The sequence below is a fragment of the Rhinolophus sinicus genome, chromosome 2 (genome assembly GCF_057876585.1).
Source record: "Rhinolophus sinicus isolate RSI-liver-muscle chromosome 2, RSI-T2T, whole genome shotgun sequence".
NCBI classification, from domain to species: Eukaryota; Metazoa; Chordata; class Mammalia; order Chiroptera; family Rhinolophidae; genus Rhinolophus; species Rhinolophus sinicus.
In genome coordinates this window covers 173,669,759-173,686,244 of record NC_142502.1, presented here as the reverse complement: position 1 = coordinate 173,686,244, position 16,486 = coordinate 173,669,759, and the positions used below count along the sequence as shown (strand labels likewise).

At 47.2% G+C, this 16,486-nt stretch overlaps 2 protein-coding genes across 4 annotated transcripts in view; one reads left to right on the top strand and one right to left on the bottom strand.

The window, feature by feature from the left end:
- HADHB (hydroxyacyl-CoA dehydrogenase trifunctional multienzyme complex subunit beta) overlaps nt 1-3,977 on the top strand; it is a 30,271-nt gene extending 26,294 nt beyond the window's left edge. For all 3 annotated transcript variants that reach the window (XM_019735320.3, XM_074331798.2, XM_088796252.1), the window contains exons 14-16: nt 224-298; nt 714-878; nt 3,417-3,977. In XM_019735320.3, coding sequence (XP_019590879.2) covers nt 224-298; nt 714-878; nt 3,417-3,452 — 276 coding nt within the window. In that variant the 3' untranslated portion in view covers nt 3,453-3,977. The remainder of the gene's footprint in view (nt 1-223; nt 299-713; nt 879-3,416) is intronic.
- A 2,917-nt stretch (nt 3,978-6,894) lies between these two features.
- ADGRF3 (adhesion G protein-coupled receptor F3) lies at nt 6,895-15,815 on the bottom strand. Its single transcript, XM_019735269.3, has 13 exons — nt 15,632-15,815; nt 14,601-14,661; nt 14,069-14,209; nt 13,409-13,582; nt 12,718-12,963; nt 12,020-12,229; nt 11,367-11,510; nt 10,990-11,186; nt 10,442-10,621; nt 8,174-9,556; nt 7,674-7,715; nt 7,524-7,586; nt 6,895-7,076 (listed from the first exon to the last, which is right to left on the bottom strand). The coding sequence occupies exons 1-13, from the start codon at nt 15,713-15,715 to the stop codon at nt 7,017-7,019; spliced, it is 2,985 nt and encodes a 994-aa protein (XP_019590828.3). The 5' UTR covers nt 15,716-15,815; the 3' UTR covers nt 6,895-7,016.
- Nucleotides 15,816-16,486: the final 671 nt, after the last annotated feature.

The window sequence follows — 16,486 nt, the reverse complement described above, 5'->3', positions numbered from 1 at the left end:
TAGGGGAGGGAATGAATCCAGGGCACATATAAAGTGTGAAAACATACCTTTGAGGCTATCTCTTAGAGGCCCTTCAAAAGTACCAAATTATTTCTTTAGAAAATTTTCAGAGAAAACTGATTTAAAGATTTGCTCATCTTTAAAGTTAGATAAACTCATACTTAAAAGAAAACCTTGAGGGACATTAATAACAAGATCCTTATTGAATTATTTTCCTTTCCAGGGTCAGATTTTGGCTAATTTTAAAGCCATGGATTCTGACTGGTTTGCACAAAACTACATGGGTAGGAAAACCAAGGTAAGTTTCTGATTAAAAATGCACTTGACTTTCCGAAGCACTTTACTCTCTGGATCTTAGTTACCTGTTAGTACAAATAGGAAGGAGAAAGCTTCTCTTATGAAGAATTTTGTGTCTGATTAGATATATTTGTTTCTTAGTTACAAAATAGTTCCGGGAAATGCTTTAGAAAAAATAACAGCAAAATTTTAGCTTGTCTTTTGTTCTTCCCATTCTGATATTAGATGAAAACTAAATGGACCTTTGGCTTTCAGAATTGACCTAGAATTTTTCTTCTTTTGCAGTAAAATAGTTTGTGATGTGTCTTAGGTTAGTTATTTCTCTAGCTCTCTTACTTCCTATTGCTAAGAGCCTGGCCTGATTCTTTTGTAAGTAAACTCATCTTTATACTTGTGTCTGTTTTTGTGGGAGCCAGGTTGGAGTGCCTCCTTTGGAGAAGTTTAACACCTGGGGTGGATCGCTGTCCCTGGGTCATCCGTTTGGAGCCACTGGCTGCCGGTTGGTCATGGCAGCTGCCAACAGATTGCGGAAGGAAGGAGGCCAGTATGGTTTAGTGGCTGCCTGTGCAGCTGGAGGACAGGTATGTCACAGCAGCTTCATAGGAGCTTCTGGAAAGTCATTTTCTTGGGAAAAAAGCAAGATCACCTAAGAATGTTTTATTTAGTTTATTTTGAAACATTCTTAGAGCAATATTTCTGATGACAGGCAACCAGAAAAAAGCAGTCTGTTTTTGTGGGGAGAGGGTGCAACTTTAATTCTGATAGTACTTTGGAAGGAAGATGCTATTTAAATCCAAGCTGTTTTTTTCCTAAAATAATGTTTACATTTTTTTGTTTATAAAAGTAGTATATGCCTATTATGAAAATTATGGAAAATACAAAAACTATATAGAAAAAATTAGATCATCTATAATCCCTTCACCAGACACTGTCATTATTCACACTTTGATATATTTTCTTCTTTAATAATAAAATTTTATTCATTTATTTAGTCACCATAAGACTTATCTATAAAATCCAAGAGGTAAACTTTCTTGAAAACTGAACTATACCTTAATTGGAGAATTAATTTACCTCTCGATAACTTATTGCTGTTTAGCTGGGACAAATTATATTATTGTACAGATCTTTTTTCTGCCTTCCAGTGGTATAGACACAACTTGTGACCTACTGTAGCATTTCACTCTAGGAATAAAATCCAAAAGGAAGGCTGACTGGAATCTTGTCTTTTTTTTTTAATCTTGATGGAAACAGATTTAATTTCCCTTCAAATTACAGAAATTTCTGTTGCTGATCAAGATGAATAAATAAGATATGTGAAGTATAAACATCTTACATTTAAAAGCCTTTGTTTATGGTTTTTCCTCAGAAACTCTGAAGACAAACAGGGGTCCGTTATTCATAGGTTGTAACATTTTAGACTTCATGATCAAAAGCATTTTTTAACCTGTGTAGCTTTTAACCTGTGTAACCGTAGTTGATTCGGACCAGAGCCCTCCCTCTTACCTTTCCATGCCAGGCTTACACAAAGAAGATAACCAGTGCACAGCACTGTCTGTACTGCATCTCCACATAGGTGTATGTCCTTTGGTTTTGAGTGTGTTCTCCAATTTGTTATTAGCCATAGAGTATAAAGAACACATAGATGCTTTTGTGGATGAACAAAGAATAATACCCAGTACCTTTCTTCTAGAACTTTGTAGTACGGTGAGGAGAGAGAGATGATGCATCTTAGAAACTAGGTTAAACTGGTGTTGTTTCATCAAGAGGTAAATGAGTGATACAGACATGATTCGATCAGAGGAGGGATCCATTATTATGGATCTAGAGCAGGGTTTCTCAACTTGGGCACTATTAGCATTTTGGGCCAGATAATTCTTTCTCGTGGAGGGGTTGTGCTATGTGTTGTAAGATGGTTAGCGTGGTCTTTACCCACTAGATACCAGTAGCAACATCCCCCTCCCCAAATACGTATAGTTGGGACAACCAAAAATATGTCCAGACATTGCTAAGTGTCCTCGGGGGAGGGTGGGAGGCAAAATCACCCCCAGCTGAGAACCACTAATCTAGAGCAACCTAAAAGATTTGGGACATGAAATGAATGCATTGTAAATAAAGCTGGAGAAGGAAATTTCTGCCTTCTAGGATAACCCCAAGTCAGTCAAACCTTCCAGCTTCTGTTCATTTGTGTTTGCTAACACCTGTGTCAAGGTATTTAACAGTTTGTTTTGAACTACAGTATATAGCACATTGGGGCAGACGCCATGTAGTAATCTTTATACTCACACAGTGTTCAAATAATAGTTGCTTAATAAGTATTTATGGGGATTTCATTGAACCTGGAAACAGGGAGATTAGTTAGTTAGACTATTAACTGATTTGATGGCAGTCCAAAAAATAGAATGACTGATTATCAGGTAGGATTTAGACTCACGAAAACATAAATGTCTGTTTTCAACTAGGGAGGTAACTAGCGCACAGCACTGCACGGTGCTAGAAAAGGGATTTTCTACCTTCTTACCTCTGTGGGCCCTCTGATCATCTCCACCTGAGCAGAATAGTGAAGAAGAGCCATTGGCTTTGGAATCATCTAGACCTGGTTTTAAGTCCTGACCCTGTGACTTGATAGCTTTGTGAGTTTGAATGAGTAACTTAACCTTTCAAAGTCTCAGTTTTCTCATCTAGAAACTTACGGTTGTTGGCATTCACTGTATTATGTTTATTTTTGTACAGCTAAAAAGAGCCCCCTGTGGCTTCTCATTTTAATAGCAATCATTTATGGCACATCTAGGAATCGGATTCTACTGGACAGACTCCGATGCACATATGTATACATGTCTATATGTGTGGATAGAAATGTGTGTGTGTGTGTGTGTGTGTATATATAGTGTATGCTGTCTAATATTTACAAAAACACTATGAAGTTGGTACCATGAGCCCCATTTTATAGACGAAATTGAGGTTCAGAATAGCTAATAATTTCCAAAATCACAGTGTTTGAGTGGCAGAGCCAGGGTCAAACTCCAAAGCCTGTTCTTTCCCCAGTGTTCTCTGCTGCCTTTGTACTGGCAGCATTCATCACCTTTCTTTGCCCTAATTGGACTCTTTTTCCTTTACAGGGTCATGCTATGATAGTGGAAGCTTATCCAAAATAATAGATGACGAAGAGGTGACCTGGAGTTTCTGTGCAGCACTCACCTAGCAATGCCATTTCAATGCATTACTAAATGACATCTGTAGTTCCTAGCTCTTCTTAGGAAAACAAAATCTGTGGCCTTATGTTAAGTACTTCGCAATTAAGCCTTGCCAGTGTTGAGCTTTCCAGTAATCACAGTCACTGCTCCATCAGTGATTTCTCAGTCACCAGAATCTCACAGTGATGATACATGTAAGCATTTGTTTTTGGTCTCTACTTTCATTCAAGACTAAACGAGTGGTTGCAGTTTGGGAAAGAGGTTAGCTGAGATTTGGAATCATCTTTGTAACATTTGCAAATTATACTCATTGCTGTCTGTGACCTAAATAAGTATTTTCTATAAAATATTCAAGTCAATGTGCCTAAATTAACTTAATTATGAAAAGATAATTCAGAATCCCAACATCACTGAAACTTATAGTAAATGTTTAGATACATAAATACTGTTTGGTTAATCTTAATAAAGTGGAGAAGTATTGGAGAAGTGTTTACCTTATTTTTTTATTGAGACAAAACGTGTTTCTCTTGGGGCAAATTTTGCCTTCGATTCCTCGTTTGTAACTTCTACCCATTTTAGTCAACCACAAAGCTGCTAGGAACACAAAGAGGTCCTGCTTTAGTTTTTTTGTTTGTTTGTTTTGGGGTTTTTTTTTAAGGTGCAGCTCACAGTGGCCCATGCGGGGATCGAACTTGCAACCTTGGTGTTATTAGCACCATGCTCTAACCAACTGAGCTAACCGGCCTAGGGTCCTGCTTTAGAATAACACCTTTTTCCCCCATTGCTTGTTTGCAGTAAATGTATTTAACTGTTTGGAGATACTTCTGTTTGTCAGGATTTAAGTGAAGTATAAAGAAATTTATAAATTTTGATCAACATGCTAAAAATCTTTTCAGTTTTTTGACAACCAAATTGCACTAAATAACATGTATCCTAGTGCTTTGAAGAAGCAAAAGCCTAAATTGCAGCCATTTGTGTGAATGTTGCTTAGGTCAATGAAAGCTGTCGGCAATCAGAATGGTCCTCTAGTTGAGGGACAGACTGAGCAAGGAAGTAAGTGCTAATCTGTTAAAAGAGCATTTGAAAGTTCTAGCATCATTACCCCATTATTGCACTGGTAGTTTCAACATAATGTGAGCTTTTAATTCTGAAAACCATTGTGTGTACATACATCAACTCTAGATAAGTTAAATATAAAAGGTTAAAAACTTTAAAACTTTGAAAAAAGTACTACTATAACCCTAGGTTGGGGAGAGAGGGGCAGGGGTGTTTCTTAAACAAGACCTTTAAAGTGCTGTAAAAAAATGTCTATAAATTTGCCCATGTTGAAATAAGAACCTTTGTTCTTTATATGATAGAGTGGAAAGACAAGTCACAAATGGGGCAGAGATAAAGCTGTATCTTACAAAGGCTGTGTGTGTGTGCATGCGCATCTTACAAAGCTGTATATGGTAGAGATATAGCTTATAAAGGACCCAGGATACATAAAGGATTATAAATCGATTAGAAGAAAAGATAACTCAGTAAAAAATGGCAAAAGATATCGACAGGTATTTTTTTAGAAACTGATAGGCAAATGGAGAATAAATGTGAAAAGATGTCCATTAGTAACCCACAAAAAAAATTAAGATCATAATGAGATATTATTTTATACCTTCCAGGCTGGCAAAAATGAAAAAGACTAGGAATATCAAGTGTTGGTGAGGATGTAGAACCATAGGAATTTTTATACACTGCTGGTGAAAATGCAGATTGGTAAAACACTTTGGAAAACAGTCTGGCGTTATCTTGTTCATTTGAATATGATACGTGGTCTATAACCCAGCATTTCCACTCTTAAGTATATTTCCTAAAGAAAGTTGCGCATGCGTACCACAAGTGTTGAGAACAGCGTTGCTCTTTAATAGTAAAATACTGTGAATAATGTTCATGGACAGGAAAGTTTCAAAAACAAGCAAAACTAAGTACATTTCTAGGATGCCCATATATGAGGTTAAAAAACATTTTCTAAAACAGCAAAGGGAAGAGAAAAGAGAGAAATCTTAATTCCAAATATATGTGGACTCCATGCTCCAGAAGGTGGAGCGTGCCTCTTCCCCCTTGAGTGTAGGCTGGACTTGGTGACTCAACTCCAGATCGTTGAGTGCAGAAAGTACAGTGTTTGTAAGAAAAATGTTTTCCACAGCGTGTGGTAGCATTTCCATGTCTTTGTTTCAATGGAAAACATCCCCATTCCATTTTATAAAAATAACCATGAATTTTGTAACTAACAAAGACTTAAGCAAATTATTAGAATGTTTTCATTTATCCAATTTAAAAATTCGTCAGAATCCTGTCGTCAACTCTTGTGAATTCCATAATTTAACTCAGCTACATCCCTTGGTGTCCTTTAGAGGCTTTTCGTAAACCTTCCTTCTCTGGATCTAGTCTTAGCTGGATCTTGTCACTTTTAAATGTGTCATCTCTGTCCTTAATTCATAGCAATCTGTGGTACCTTTCTCTACGTTAAAATTGACACTTTCTTACCAATGTGTTCATACCAGTGACTTTGTATACATGCATATATCCGTGAAACTTAATTTTATATTGATTTGTTTAAGGTTAAAGAAAGAGGGACCCATTAACTTCACCTTTTCCTTAACTTGGAACAAAAACAAACCAAATTCTGCCCTGCACCTCTAATGTTCGGAAGATCAGAGTTTTTGTCAATTAAGTCATCCTTTCTTCGTAACTAGAGAAGAAATAATCAGTCATCACTGAATAGTTAAAACCATTTTTATCAAATGTATCTGTAACACGCAATGTTGATTAGTTAAAAGCTGGTTGAGACAGTTTTATGTGGCAATTATTTTGAACTTTGATATCTGTTGATTATTTTTACAGCAAAGGCAGGTTTATTCATCAGGTAGCTTTAGCCAGTTTTTCATACTATTCTTGCTTAGATAGTTTTAGGGTGGGGACAGGTGAGCTGCAAGAGAAATGAGTGTGACTAATGGACGCATAGCCCTTCCTTCCCAAGGGCTGAGCTCTGGGAGGAGGAAGGGTTCAGGGCATGGGGCCAAGGCCCGTTGTGGTGGATTCAAGCACATCCTACACTTCCTTGGAGGCACATGGCTCTGTGTGGTTCACTCAGAGCTTCTGCCTTCCCCACGAGAGAGCTTGCCCTGAAGCTCTGAGCTGGTGACAGACTACCTTGGCCCACCTTTGTAGGTTGCCCTCCCTTCTGGACACCAAGCCCACCGATGGTAATTTCTTCAAAACAAGGATTTTTTTCTGAATAATTTAAAATTGGATAGTGTGAGGGAATTTTCAGAGTGAATTGGGGCAAGGGTTGTTGGTGAAACTCCCTCCATCTTTCTGGGAAAGCAATAGATGCTATGCTTTCTGCCCTCTAAGGCCTGCACCTTCCCCAGCCCTCTGCAAAGTCTCTTTTCCACCCTTGGGGCTGGAACAGGTCTATGAAGGGTCCTTTGCTAGTTATTCTCACTTCACGATGCTGACTCTGCTCCCGAGAAAGCTTCGTCCTCACCTGCCATTTTCACTTCTTCCTTTGCTGTGTTCTGGCATCTGGGTTTCATTTGTGGCCTAGGGAGGGGTGAGAAGGCCCGATGGCAGTGCGATTATTATTGTCAGCTCTCCTTTGGCGAGGTTGTGTCCATTTTTACATTCTCACCTCCTGCCGGGGCTGCAGTAATCCTAGGAATTTTGCTCTCAGCTACAGTGACGTCCCTGCTTACCGATCCTACCTTTTCCTTTCAAATAGTAACTAACTGGAGGTAGATTTTCAGATGGAAAAAGTGGGGACGAGAGTCATCAGAAGTCCAGGTTGTAATAAGGAACCCAAAGACCTGATTCTGACTTTTCTGACTGGGATGCTTTCTGCATTGTTAAACTTGAACCTGAAACATGCTTGTTCTAAAAAACAACGCCAATCTTCTCTCAGCTTCTAGCTATGCCCGTCTTTTGGGAAGGCTCTGGAACACCTGCTTCTGACCTCAGGGGAGAACTGTGGATTTGCAGCCAGTAACTCACCAGGGAGATGGTGGAGTTGTGGGGTTGGGTGCGGCAGAAGCGTTTGAGTAAAGCCTCTTGTACCTGCAGGAGAGGTAAATGTCTGGTTATGGCAGCCGAAGTCCTGGCCTTCGGATATGAGTCAGGCGGGGCTTAGGTGGGCAGACTAACCTTCTTGTCCATGAGGCAACCAAACAGTAAGATGAAGACACCCTGAAAAGAGGGATATGGGGTTAAGTTAGTCAAAGAGGAAGCAATCAACCAAAATCCACTGTTTCCCATTCCTCTTTGTTCACCTCTGTCCTCTTGTCTAATTCACATCCTGGGGTTTCCCATCTTGGGTTTTCTGTACATTGGCACCGTTGGTGCAGAGGCCCATTTCAGGGCCTTTTCTTACTGTTATGGTTGCAAAGGGGATATCACAGGATTGGATACTGACAATTCCCTGACTTCTCTGGCAAAACTTACTTTACAGATAAGAAAACCAAGTTTCAGAGAAATTTGTCCAAAGTTATCCAGCTAGTCAGTGGAGGAGCTGGGATCCAAACCTAAGCCTCCTAGAAGTCGTGAGCTATGTTTCCTCTCCACCGTGATACCTCTTTGAGAAGGGACTGGCAGTGACTTAGACCATCTACAAGGGCAAAAGGCATACCCACCGCATTCTTACCTACCTGGGAGGTGTTGAGAATTGTGAAGACGTAGTGAGGAACTATGGAGCCTTCCTCTAACAGAGTGGCCAGGCCCAGCCCCCAGGTGAGGCCGAAGATGGGTGTGAGGATGAACAGGGCTTTGACCACCCCCAGAAGGGCTTGCCACTTCTCCATCTGGGGTCCCTCTGACAGCGAAGGTCTCAGCAACTTCAGCACAGCCATGGCTAGGACCAACCCATTCACGCCCACGATGGCCAGCACTGGCCCCACAAAAGTGTAGAGCGCCCCTCCCTTCCCATCCAACCAGCATGCCCCCTCCCCCAGGTATTTCCCTCGGGGTAGGTAGAGGCCCAGGGCAACACCTGCGAACCCCATGGGGCACAGGTAGCCAAGGACCACCATCAGGGAGAGTACTTGGCGCTTGGACAGCTGATGGAAGACAAAGAGCAACTGGTGGGCCAACATCAAGGCCTGAGCCAACATCCAGAAAAACGTGGCCAGGTAGAGGAAATGACAGAGGAAGGCAGCGGCCAGGCAGAGTGGGCTTCGGGGTCCTGGCGGAAGCAGGGGGGCTCCCAGGAAGCAGCTGTCTGCAGCCAGCAGACAGAGCACCATGTTGAGCAGGGCTACGTGGCGTAAGTAGGCAACTTTGTTCCGTACCACGACTCTCCACACCAGCCTGTACACGCCCAGGCACACGAGCAGTGCCAGAATGGAGGCCCCCAAGCCCACCTGACTCAGCAGCTCCAGGGTGGGGTTTCCTGGAACAGTGTGTCGGGACATGAGGACAGAGAAGGCAGTGAGGTGCTGACAGATGCACCGAGTGGTGGGGCTGGCATTGGCTGTCTGCAGCTGGCACCCTTCCTCTGACCATCCCCCATTGCCCTGGAAGAGATGGTGGTCCCAGAAGACACAGTGGAGGGTGCTGTCTCTGTCCCCAAAGTCCAGGATGACTTCTCCCTGGTTGAAGGCCTGGCCACCTGCCATGATGGAGACGGCAAGGACCAGACCAGGAGTGGCATAGAGGGCGTCCCCCAGCCCTTGTCCATAGTTGGAGGGTAGAAGGTGGTCCAGTTTTCGCAGCATCAAGCTAGTAATAGTGACATTGGTTCCATTATGGTCCAGTGGGGCCAGTGAATGTCTGGGAATCTGTGCCTGCAGCGGCGGCTGAGTGGCGAAGGAGACTCTGTAGTCAGCAGGAAAGGAGGGCCCGAGGAGCTGGGTCTGCAGCTGCACGTTGGGCAAACTGAAGGAGAAGGGCTGATCCTGTGAGCACAGGCTGCATGCCATGGTCTCCACAGCCAGCAAGAGGTCTGAGCCTGCTGACGGCTTCTGGACGTGGGCCAGGGTCCACAGAGAACTGGCGTCCATGTCTAGGACCTTGTCGGTGGTTTTCAGGAGAGCCTGTGGCACCCAACAGAGAGATGAACCCTAGCTCCTAGAGCCCTCAGCACTGAGCCAGGGGCACTGGGAACTATAGACCCACAAATCCACCTGCCCTTGTCCAGTACAAGACCTAAGGTTGGAGAGAAAGGGGGAGAGGAAGACAGGCCTAGGAAGGGAGAGTAGGAAGGAAAGGAGCTGTTGAGCTAACCCCTGGGGCATCTCCAAGTATGTGGTGTCAGGAAGCACATCCTGCTCCCCTCTGTCTGACAGCCCTGTTTCCTTCTCAATCTGTTGGTGTCACCCAGGCCCTAAGGGGACCTTTCTCCAATTCCTTGACCCTACAGGTCTATAAAGCTAGGAATGGTGGTAGAGGGCACAATGTTTTGAAGTAGGGGCCACATGCGTGTCTGGACACCAACACCTGATACATATTCCCAGACATGAGAGCTGTGTCGTGCCATTGTCCCCGATTATTCTTCTGGCTTAGTTTATGAGTCACAGCGGATGCCTATATCGAGAGCTGGTTGACATGAGTTCAGCAAAGCCAAGTGTGTTTGAGTATCTCCACGTAGGTATCTTGTGTGTGCGTTTGTGTGTTGGAGGGGGATTCATGTCATATCCACAAGTCTGCACGTGCATGTATGCCTCTGAACTCATGTCTACACACCCCCTCCTGCCGTCTTCCGACCTCCCATGTGTTCCCAGCATCAAACCTCCACATTCCATGGCCTTAGAGACTGGTGTCCAGGAGAAGGGAGGGACCAGGGGAGCAGACACTCATACTCTCGAAAGGTCTGTTGTCTGATAGCCCATGGTGATGTCAGAGGGACAAAAGTGCCCACAGGTGAAGAGCTTCCAGCCCCCTCTACCCATCTGGCACCTGCTGTGGCTCAGAGATCTTACCTCCAGGGCACTGCGGTTAAGCTGTGTTCTGGTGTCTGCCAACACCTTGGCCAGAAATGTCATGGTGCCCAGCAGTGCCAATAAATCAGAGGGTGAGCTCACCACTACCGTCTGCTCCAGCAGCTGTGCCAGGATCTGGGGCACTTCTTCAGCAGGCCAGCCCTGGCCTGCCCACAGCAGCTGAGACAGACACGACAGCGGAGAGTGTGTAGCATCCTCACAAGAGGGGCCACCTCCTCCCTCATCCAGCTCCTTCCTCCCCATGGTACCCTGTCCCAGGGGATCGGGGAGCGGAGAGCAGACTGAGCCATGTGGAAGGAACTGACACCAATGTTAGTGGGACAGACTTGATAGGATTCAGGTGTGAGAATAGCACCCTCCCCGCCATGAGGGTCCGGCCACTCTAAGGCCCCCACACCTACTTCCTGGCCCTGCTGAGTAACCTGTGACATGGGCCACTGGAGGAAAGGATTCTAGAGCGGGGTCCTGATTGAGGAAAGGTAGGTCCTGGAGCGGTGGCATGTGGGAAGCGGGGCCAGAAGCTTTACCTCGGCTCTCTGAAGCAAGGCCAGGAGCCCCGCGTCAGTGCAGCTGCTGTGGATGGGCCCCCAGGTCCCGTCAGGCCCACATGTCCTCTTCACTATGCCCATTCTGTTCACGGGACAGGGGGCCTGTGCCACATGGCCGGCCTTGGTGACATTCCAGGCAACAGCTGAGGCATCCTCAGGGCAGACAGTGTCTCCATCTGAAGAATGATACCAGGGAGGGCTCAGCAGCCACTGTCTAGCCCAAGCCTGTCCGTGGGCGGAAACCCATGCAGGCTCTAGAGCCTGGCCCTGTTTGTTGCCCAGTGCAGGGGTGTCAGGGAGGAGCTCCCAGGGCAAGCAGGTGAGAGGCCGGCCAGCTGGACCTCAAGCCCACGTACCCTGGATGATGGTGACAGAGACGGGGACCCTCACGGGGGTCAGTCCTGGACTCTGCAGGTCACAAGTGTACATGGTGTCAGCGATGGGGCAGTGCTGAACGGCCAGTACCAGGCACTGGTCTCCTGGTGTGTTGAATAAGGAGGCTGAGGGTGAGCGAGAGAAAGGAACAGGCATTGGGCTGGGAGCAGACCTAGAACCCAGCAGGCCCAGCACCTTCAGAAGCACATGAAACGGTGGGGAAGAGCCAAGTGGTATGAAGGCATCAAACGGCTGAAAGCAGGGCTCAGATTTTGGTGAAGGGCACTCTGGGGACCTCTAACTCGCCCCGGGGACTTGAAGCCACAGTTTCCTCATGTGTAAAATGGGACTATCATCAAAAGAACCTCACAGAGTGTATTGCGAGAGTTGGATGGGAGTGTGTGGATAAACAGCATTTCGCAAAAAAAAAAAAAATAAAAAAAATCTACATTCACATGGCTGTTGTACCAACAGAATTGGGATTGTTCTATGTGGTAAAATCAGTGTTGGACTTGGATCCGGAACTCCCAGGATGAACTGCAGCCTCTGCTTCTGGTGAGCTGGAGAGCCAGCTGCCTAGGGGAGACTAGCTGCCCCCTCTCCCCAACCCCTGACAGCCAACCCCTTTCCATACCTTCGCTGCCTTTTCCAGGGCTCCAGGAAGCCGTGTAGCCCAGGTGTGTGCGGGGGATGCAGCAGCTTAGCTGAAAGCCAGGGGAGGTGGCACAGGAGATGGAGAGCTGGTCTGGAAGCCGAGCCACGTCTGTCGCCTGCAGAGGCACCCTCACCACGTGGTACAGCTCCCACCTGAATCCCTGGGCCTCAAAGCAGCACATGTACTCACCTGCAGACACACACCTGCTGTACCTCCCGGCTCCTCCGCCTCCCACCTGAGCCACAGAATCCCTGCTGCTTCCCCAGCTACACCCTAGGCTGACCTTCCTGGTCCGGCTTCTGCTAAACCCCAGCAAGAAAGATCCCTGCCCCCAAAAGGATTTCTAGGAGGAAGAAGAGATGTAGAGAAGAGGCTCCTGACCCTGAATTCTAAGGTGACCCTGTCTCCTGCCAGTAGGTACCCTTTCAGCACCACCTGCTGCCATTTCGACAGTTTGAAGACAAGGATGGTCTGTGCTCAGTTGACATCGAAATCATGTTTTCAGCTTCTCCCCTTATAATTTTTCACATCAATAGGCTACTTAGACTTAGTTTCCCAGAATGAATAAATGGAAAGATGAAAAAGGAAGGGAAGAGGAGGGTAAACAAAGAAGGAAGAAGGAGAGAGGGAGGAGAAAGAGAAGAAGAGAGAGGAGGAGGGGAGGACAGGCCGGCTACCTTGCCACTGATGGGAGATGTTGCAGATGCTGAGGACGGCCTGGCCCTGGCTAGAGGTCAGAGACACATGTGTCCCTGGCTGCAGGCGGATGGGTCTGGGGCTTCCTGTGCGCCGCAGGAACCAGTTCAGGTTGGTGGTCTCATGGCTCGTGAGGAGGGTCACGTTCAGTGTGTTGCCAGGTACCTGCAGCCAGGTGTTCAGCCTCAGGGTCCCGGGCACTGCAGGGAGGCAGGAGACAGGGGCTACTGGGCCAGGAACTCGTGGCCTCCATGCAGCTAAGCTCTCACTGCTGCCCCATCTTCTGAAGCCCATTCCGCCTCCTTCCCTCCCTGCCTGGCATTTTTTGTTTTGTCCCTGGATGAGTATGGCTGCTGCAATCCAGCCTGGAAGACCGCAAGCATCTGTCATTGGCAACTAAACAGGGAAACGTTTTGGCCCATGACTTTCCCTCGCCCTGTGAGGGAACTTTCTCTCTCTGTGGGCATGTTTCCAGAGCCGTGTTTTTCATTAGTCTCCCTGCTCAGGTCCCAAGCTCGGGGCCTGTGATCTCTTATGACGGCTGGCATTTTCTCCCACCCAGTGGAGCCACTGGGCTTGGGCCAGCTGGCAGAAATACAGGGGTCAGGGAGGAAAAAACAGAGGTTTCTTTCACTTGGGCCCATTGGATTTCAAGTTCCCCACCCTCCTCACCAGGTGGCAGCAACTGGCAGTAGCCAGCTTCAGTGGGACCGAAGATAAGACAGCTGCAGGGATGGTAGTCGTAGAGGAATTGGCAAGGATGGTGATGGGAGCAGACACTGGCATTCCACTGGTATCCAGAGAGGCAAGCACAATAGGTAGAGCCGTCGTGCTTGGCATTACACTCTGCGACAGAGGGAAAGGGAATAAGAAGTGGGCAGGCTGTCTGAGAAAGCCAGGTAGGCAGGACCAATAACTGCCCGAGGCCCAAGAACCTGTAGGGCTGGTATCTGGAGCAATGCCAAAGTCACAGGGACCTGAGTCACACCCACGTGCCAGGGACTGCCTCCTCAGCCAGGGCTCAAAGCAGTGGAGGTCATGCTGGGCAAAGGCATCGGGGTGGGGGTGGACAAGTCTGGGCCCCCGTGGTCTGCCCCTTGGGCCCTCTGTTTAGAAGATGGCTGCATGGAGCAGGAGGGAAAGGGTGTCTCCGGTGGGGAGGTGAGGAAGGAACTGGGCCATGCAGACCCTCCAGGAAGTAGGGAGAGGCCGGTAGCATCTCAGGCCAGCTGGCTGCGGGAGGGCTCGAAGCCCCTGTCCCTTCAGTCTGAGTCCCCTTCACATGCAATGGGTGGCACTGGAAGTCAGGAGTCAGTAGAATTTTCTCCCTACCTGTCGTGAGGCTGAGGCCAGTGAGAGTTCTTGGTGACGAGGAAGCCAGGGCAGGGGCCAGGGTCAAGGTGCTAGAGAGTGTGGTTGGCCAGATGTCATTTAAAAAGTCCAGCTGTACATAGACGGAGACCAGGACTGACTCTACAGGAGAAGAGGGGACAGCTGGAGAGGGGAGGCGGCGAGCCGTGGGCCAGGCCCCTGTGCCTCCCATACCTCGCTGGTCACTGCCCAGAACCCAGAGCAGACCCCCCCTCCCATAGCCTGTCGGCGCCATCAGCACGCAGGAGGGTGATAGCTCCTGTCTAGCGATGGTGCCTTCAGGCAGCCTGTTTCACGTCACCCTCCGTTTTATAGACGAGGCTCTCCAAGACCAGTGGTTTTTCCCAAGGCCTCACAGCTGGAGAACCGGCACGGGCCTGCCTGACCAGCGCCAGATCCAGTCCTCTCTGCCCACCACCCTCCCTGGGGCCTCTTCTAGTCCTTTCTTGCCACCTCATTCCCTGATCCTTCTCCTCCTCCTCTGTCCACTCACCACCTGCTCCACACTCTTGGTCCAGTTGCTGCCCAGCTGCCCAACCAGCCTGACTGGGTACCTAGAACAGACCACAGAGGAGAGACCACTGAGCAGAGGCTGATGCCAAGTTTGTCCCAGGGATGCCTTCTTCCCCAAGCGGCTCAGGGGCCAGCCTGGCTAATCTGGCATGACACGGTCTCTTTGAAGCTCTTCTTTTTGCCAGGAATTAAGCAGGTACATCCGGAGGGGAACAAGGCTTCTGGCAGATGTGAGGAATGCAGCCCCGAGGACCAGAGCCCGAACCTCGGAACCAGGCCCATCCTGGAGAGTCAACATGCTTTGCTTAATTCCTTCCTGAATTTACCTGTCCCTGGGCCTCTAGGCTAATTGAAATGGCTGGGTCTGGAGCTCTGGGGTGGGGGCTGGGCAGAGCTGGCTGGGGCCCAGAGGCTTGGGGGTTTCTTCTATTTTCTCCACAGGAATTGCCATGGGGGTAAGTAGAGGCAACATCTTCCCTTAGTCTCTGATTTCTATAAATTTTTCCTCAGCAACTTCTCCTTCCCTCAAAATGTTACATGTATGTGGATATCTATCGAAAAACAGATATGGTGGAGACAGAGCTAGCGACAGCCACCTGGGAGAAAGCACACATGAAAAGGTGCTAATCTAGACTCTGCTGCCTTTCCTCAGATTCTCTTGTCCTTTACACCAGTGTTTCCCAAACCTGGAAAGTTTTTCTTGTCTTTTTATTTTTAAATTGCAAGCTTGACTTTGCATAAAAAGAGCCTTTATCCCAAGTGCAGCAGGCATCACTGGAGTTCACAGGGAGTCAAGTAAAGAAAGCAAGCTATCCCCACACCGTGGAAAATATGACTGAACACTCAGAGACCTTACAACAAACCCGCCTTTTTTTATACATTCTATCCTCTGCCTTCAGCCCTTTCCCCTCCACCTATCGTTTCATCCACATCTTGCTGCCTCTCACCTCCAAAGGCCCCTATTGTCGCCTCTGCAGACCTTCCCAGGGTCCTCACCCCAATCTTACTCACAGGTGGGGATGCTCGGGCAACTGGTGACCCCACAAGGGGGAGAATCATGGCCAGGAGTAGCACGGGGGCAGCCGAACACACCATGGCTCAGGGCAGCCGTCCTCAAGAGCCCTCCCTCTGCAGCTTGATGCAAATTTCCTCGGAGAAGAGCTGGCTGGACAGTGCACAGATGGGATGGGAGGGAAGAGTGGAAGGGAGCCAGGGCCAAATTTACAGAGGAAATGCTACAGCCCGTGACTGAGACAAATGAGCATCCAGGTGTGGGGCCACCTGGAGCCCACATGCCTCCGTGAGAGGAGTCTGCCCAGACGCCCCCTGGGGTCTGGACCAAGGATTCAGCGAGCAGGAAAGGACTTAGGGGTCCTTGTTACAACCAGCAATGTGTTGGTAGGACAGGCTCAGTCACGTCTCCAAGTGTCTGGGAAACCTGGATTGTTCTGGAACTCCCAGGAAGCTGGATCATTAAGGTTAGAAAAGACAAACATTAGAGCGGATTGCAATCCTCACATAATTTCTAGGTAGGCTAGAGTCTTAAGAGTAACAAAGAATCTGGAAAAATACTAGGATAAATTATCAAGTAATTTCACAAAATAATTTCGAAGTGGAAAAGGCTTTTCTAAACAAGACACAAAACCCAGAAACCAGAAAGGAAATAAATTAGACTGTCTAACAAGATTTAAATTTGGGATGAAAAGTATGTTAGGGTAATAAAGGCAAAAGACCATATTGGTAGCATGATGATTGCATAAAGGGCTAATTTTCCTTTTTCTTTTTAAATTATAGTTGACATTCAATATATTAGTTTCAGGTGTACAGCATAGTGGTTAGGCATTTATGTAAGTTAGGAAGTGATCT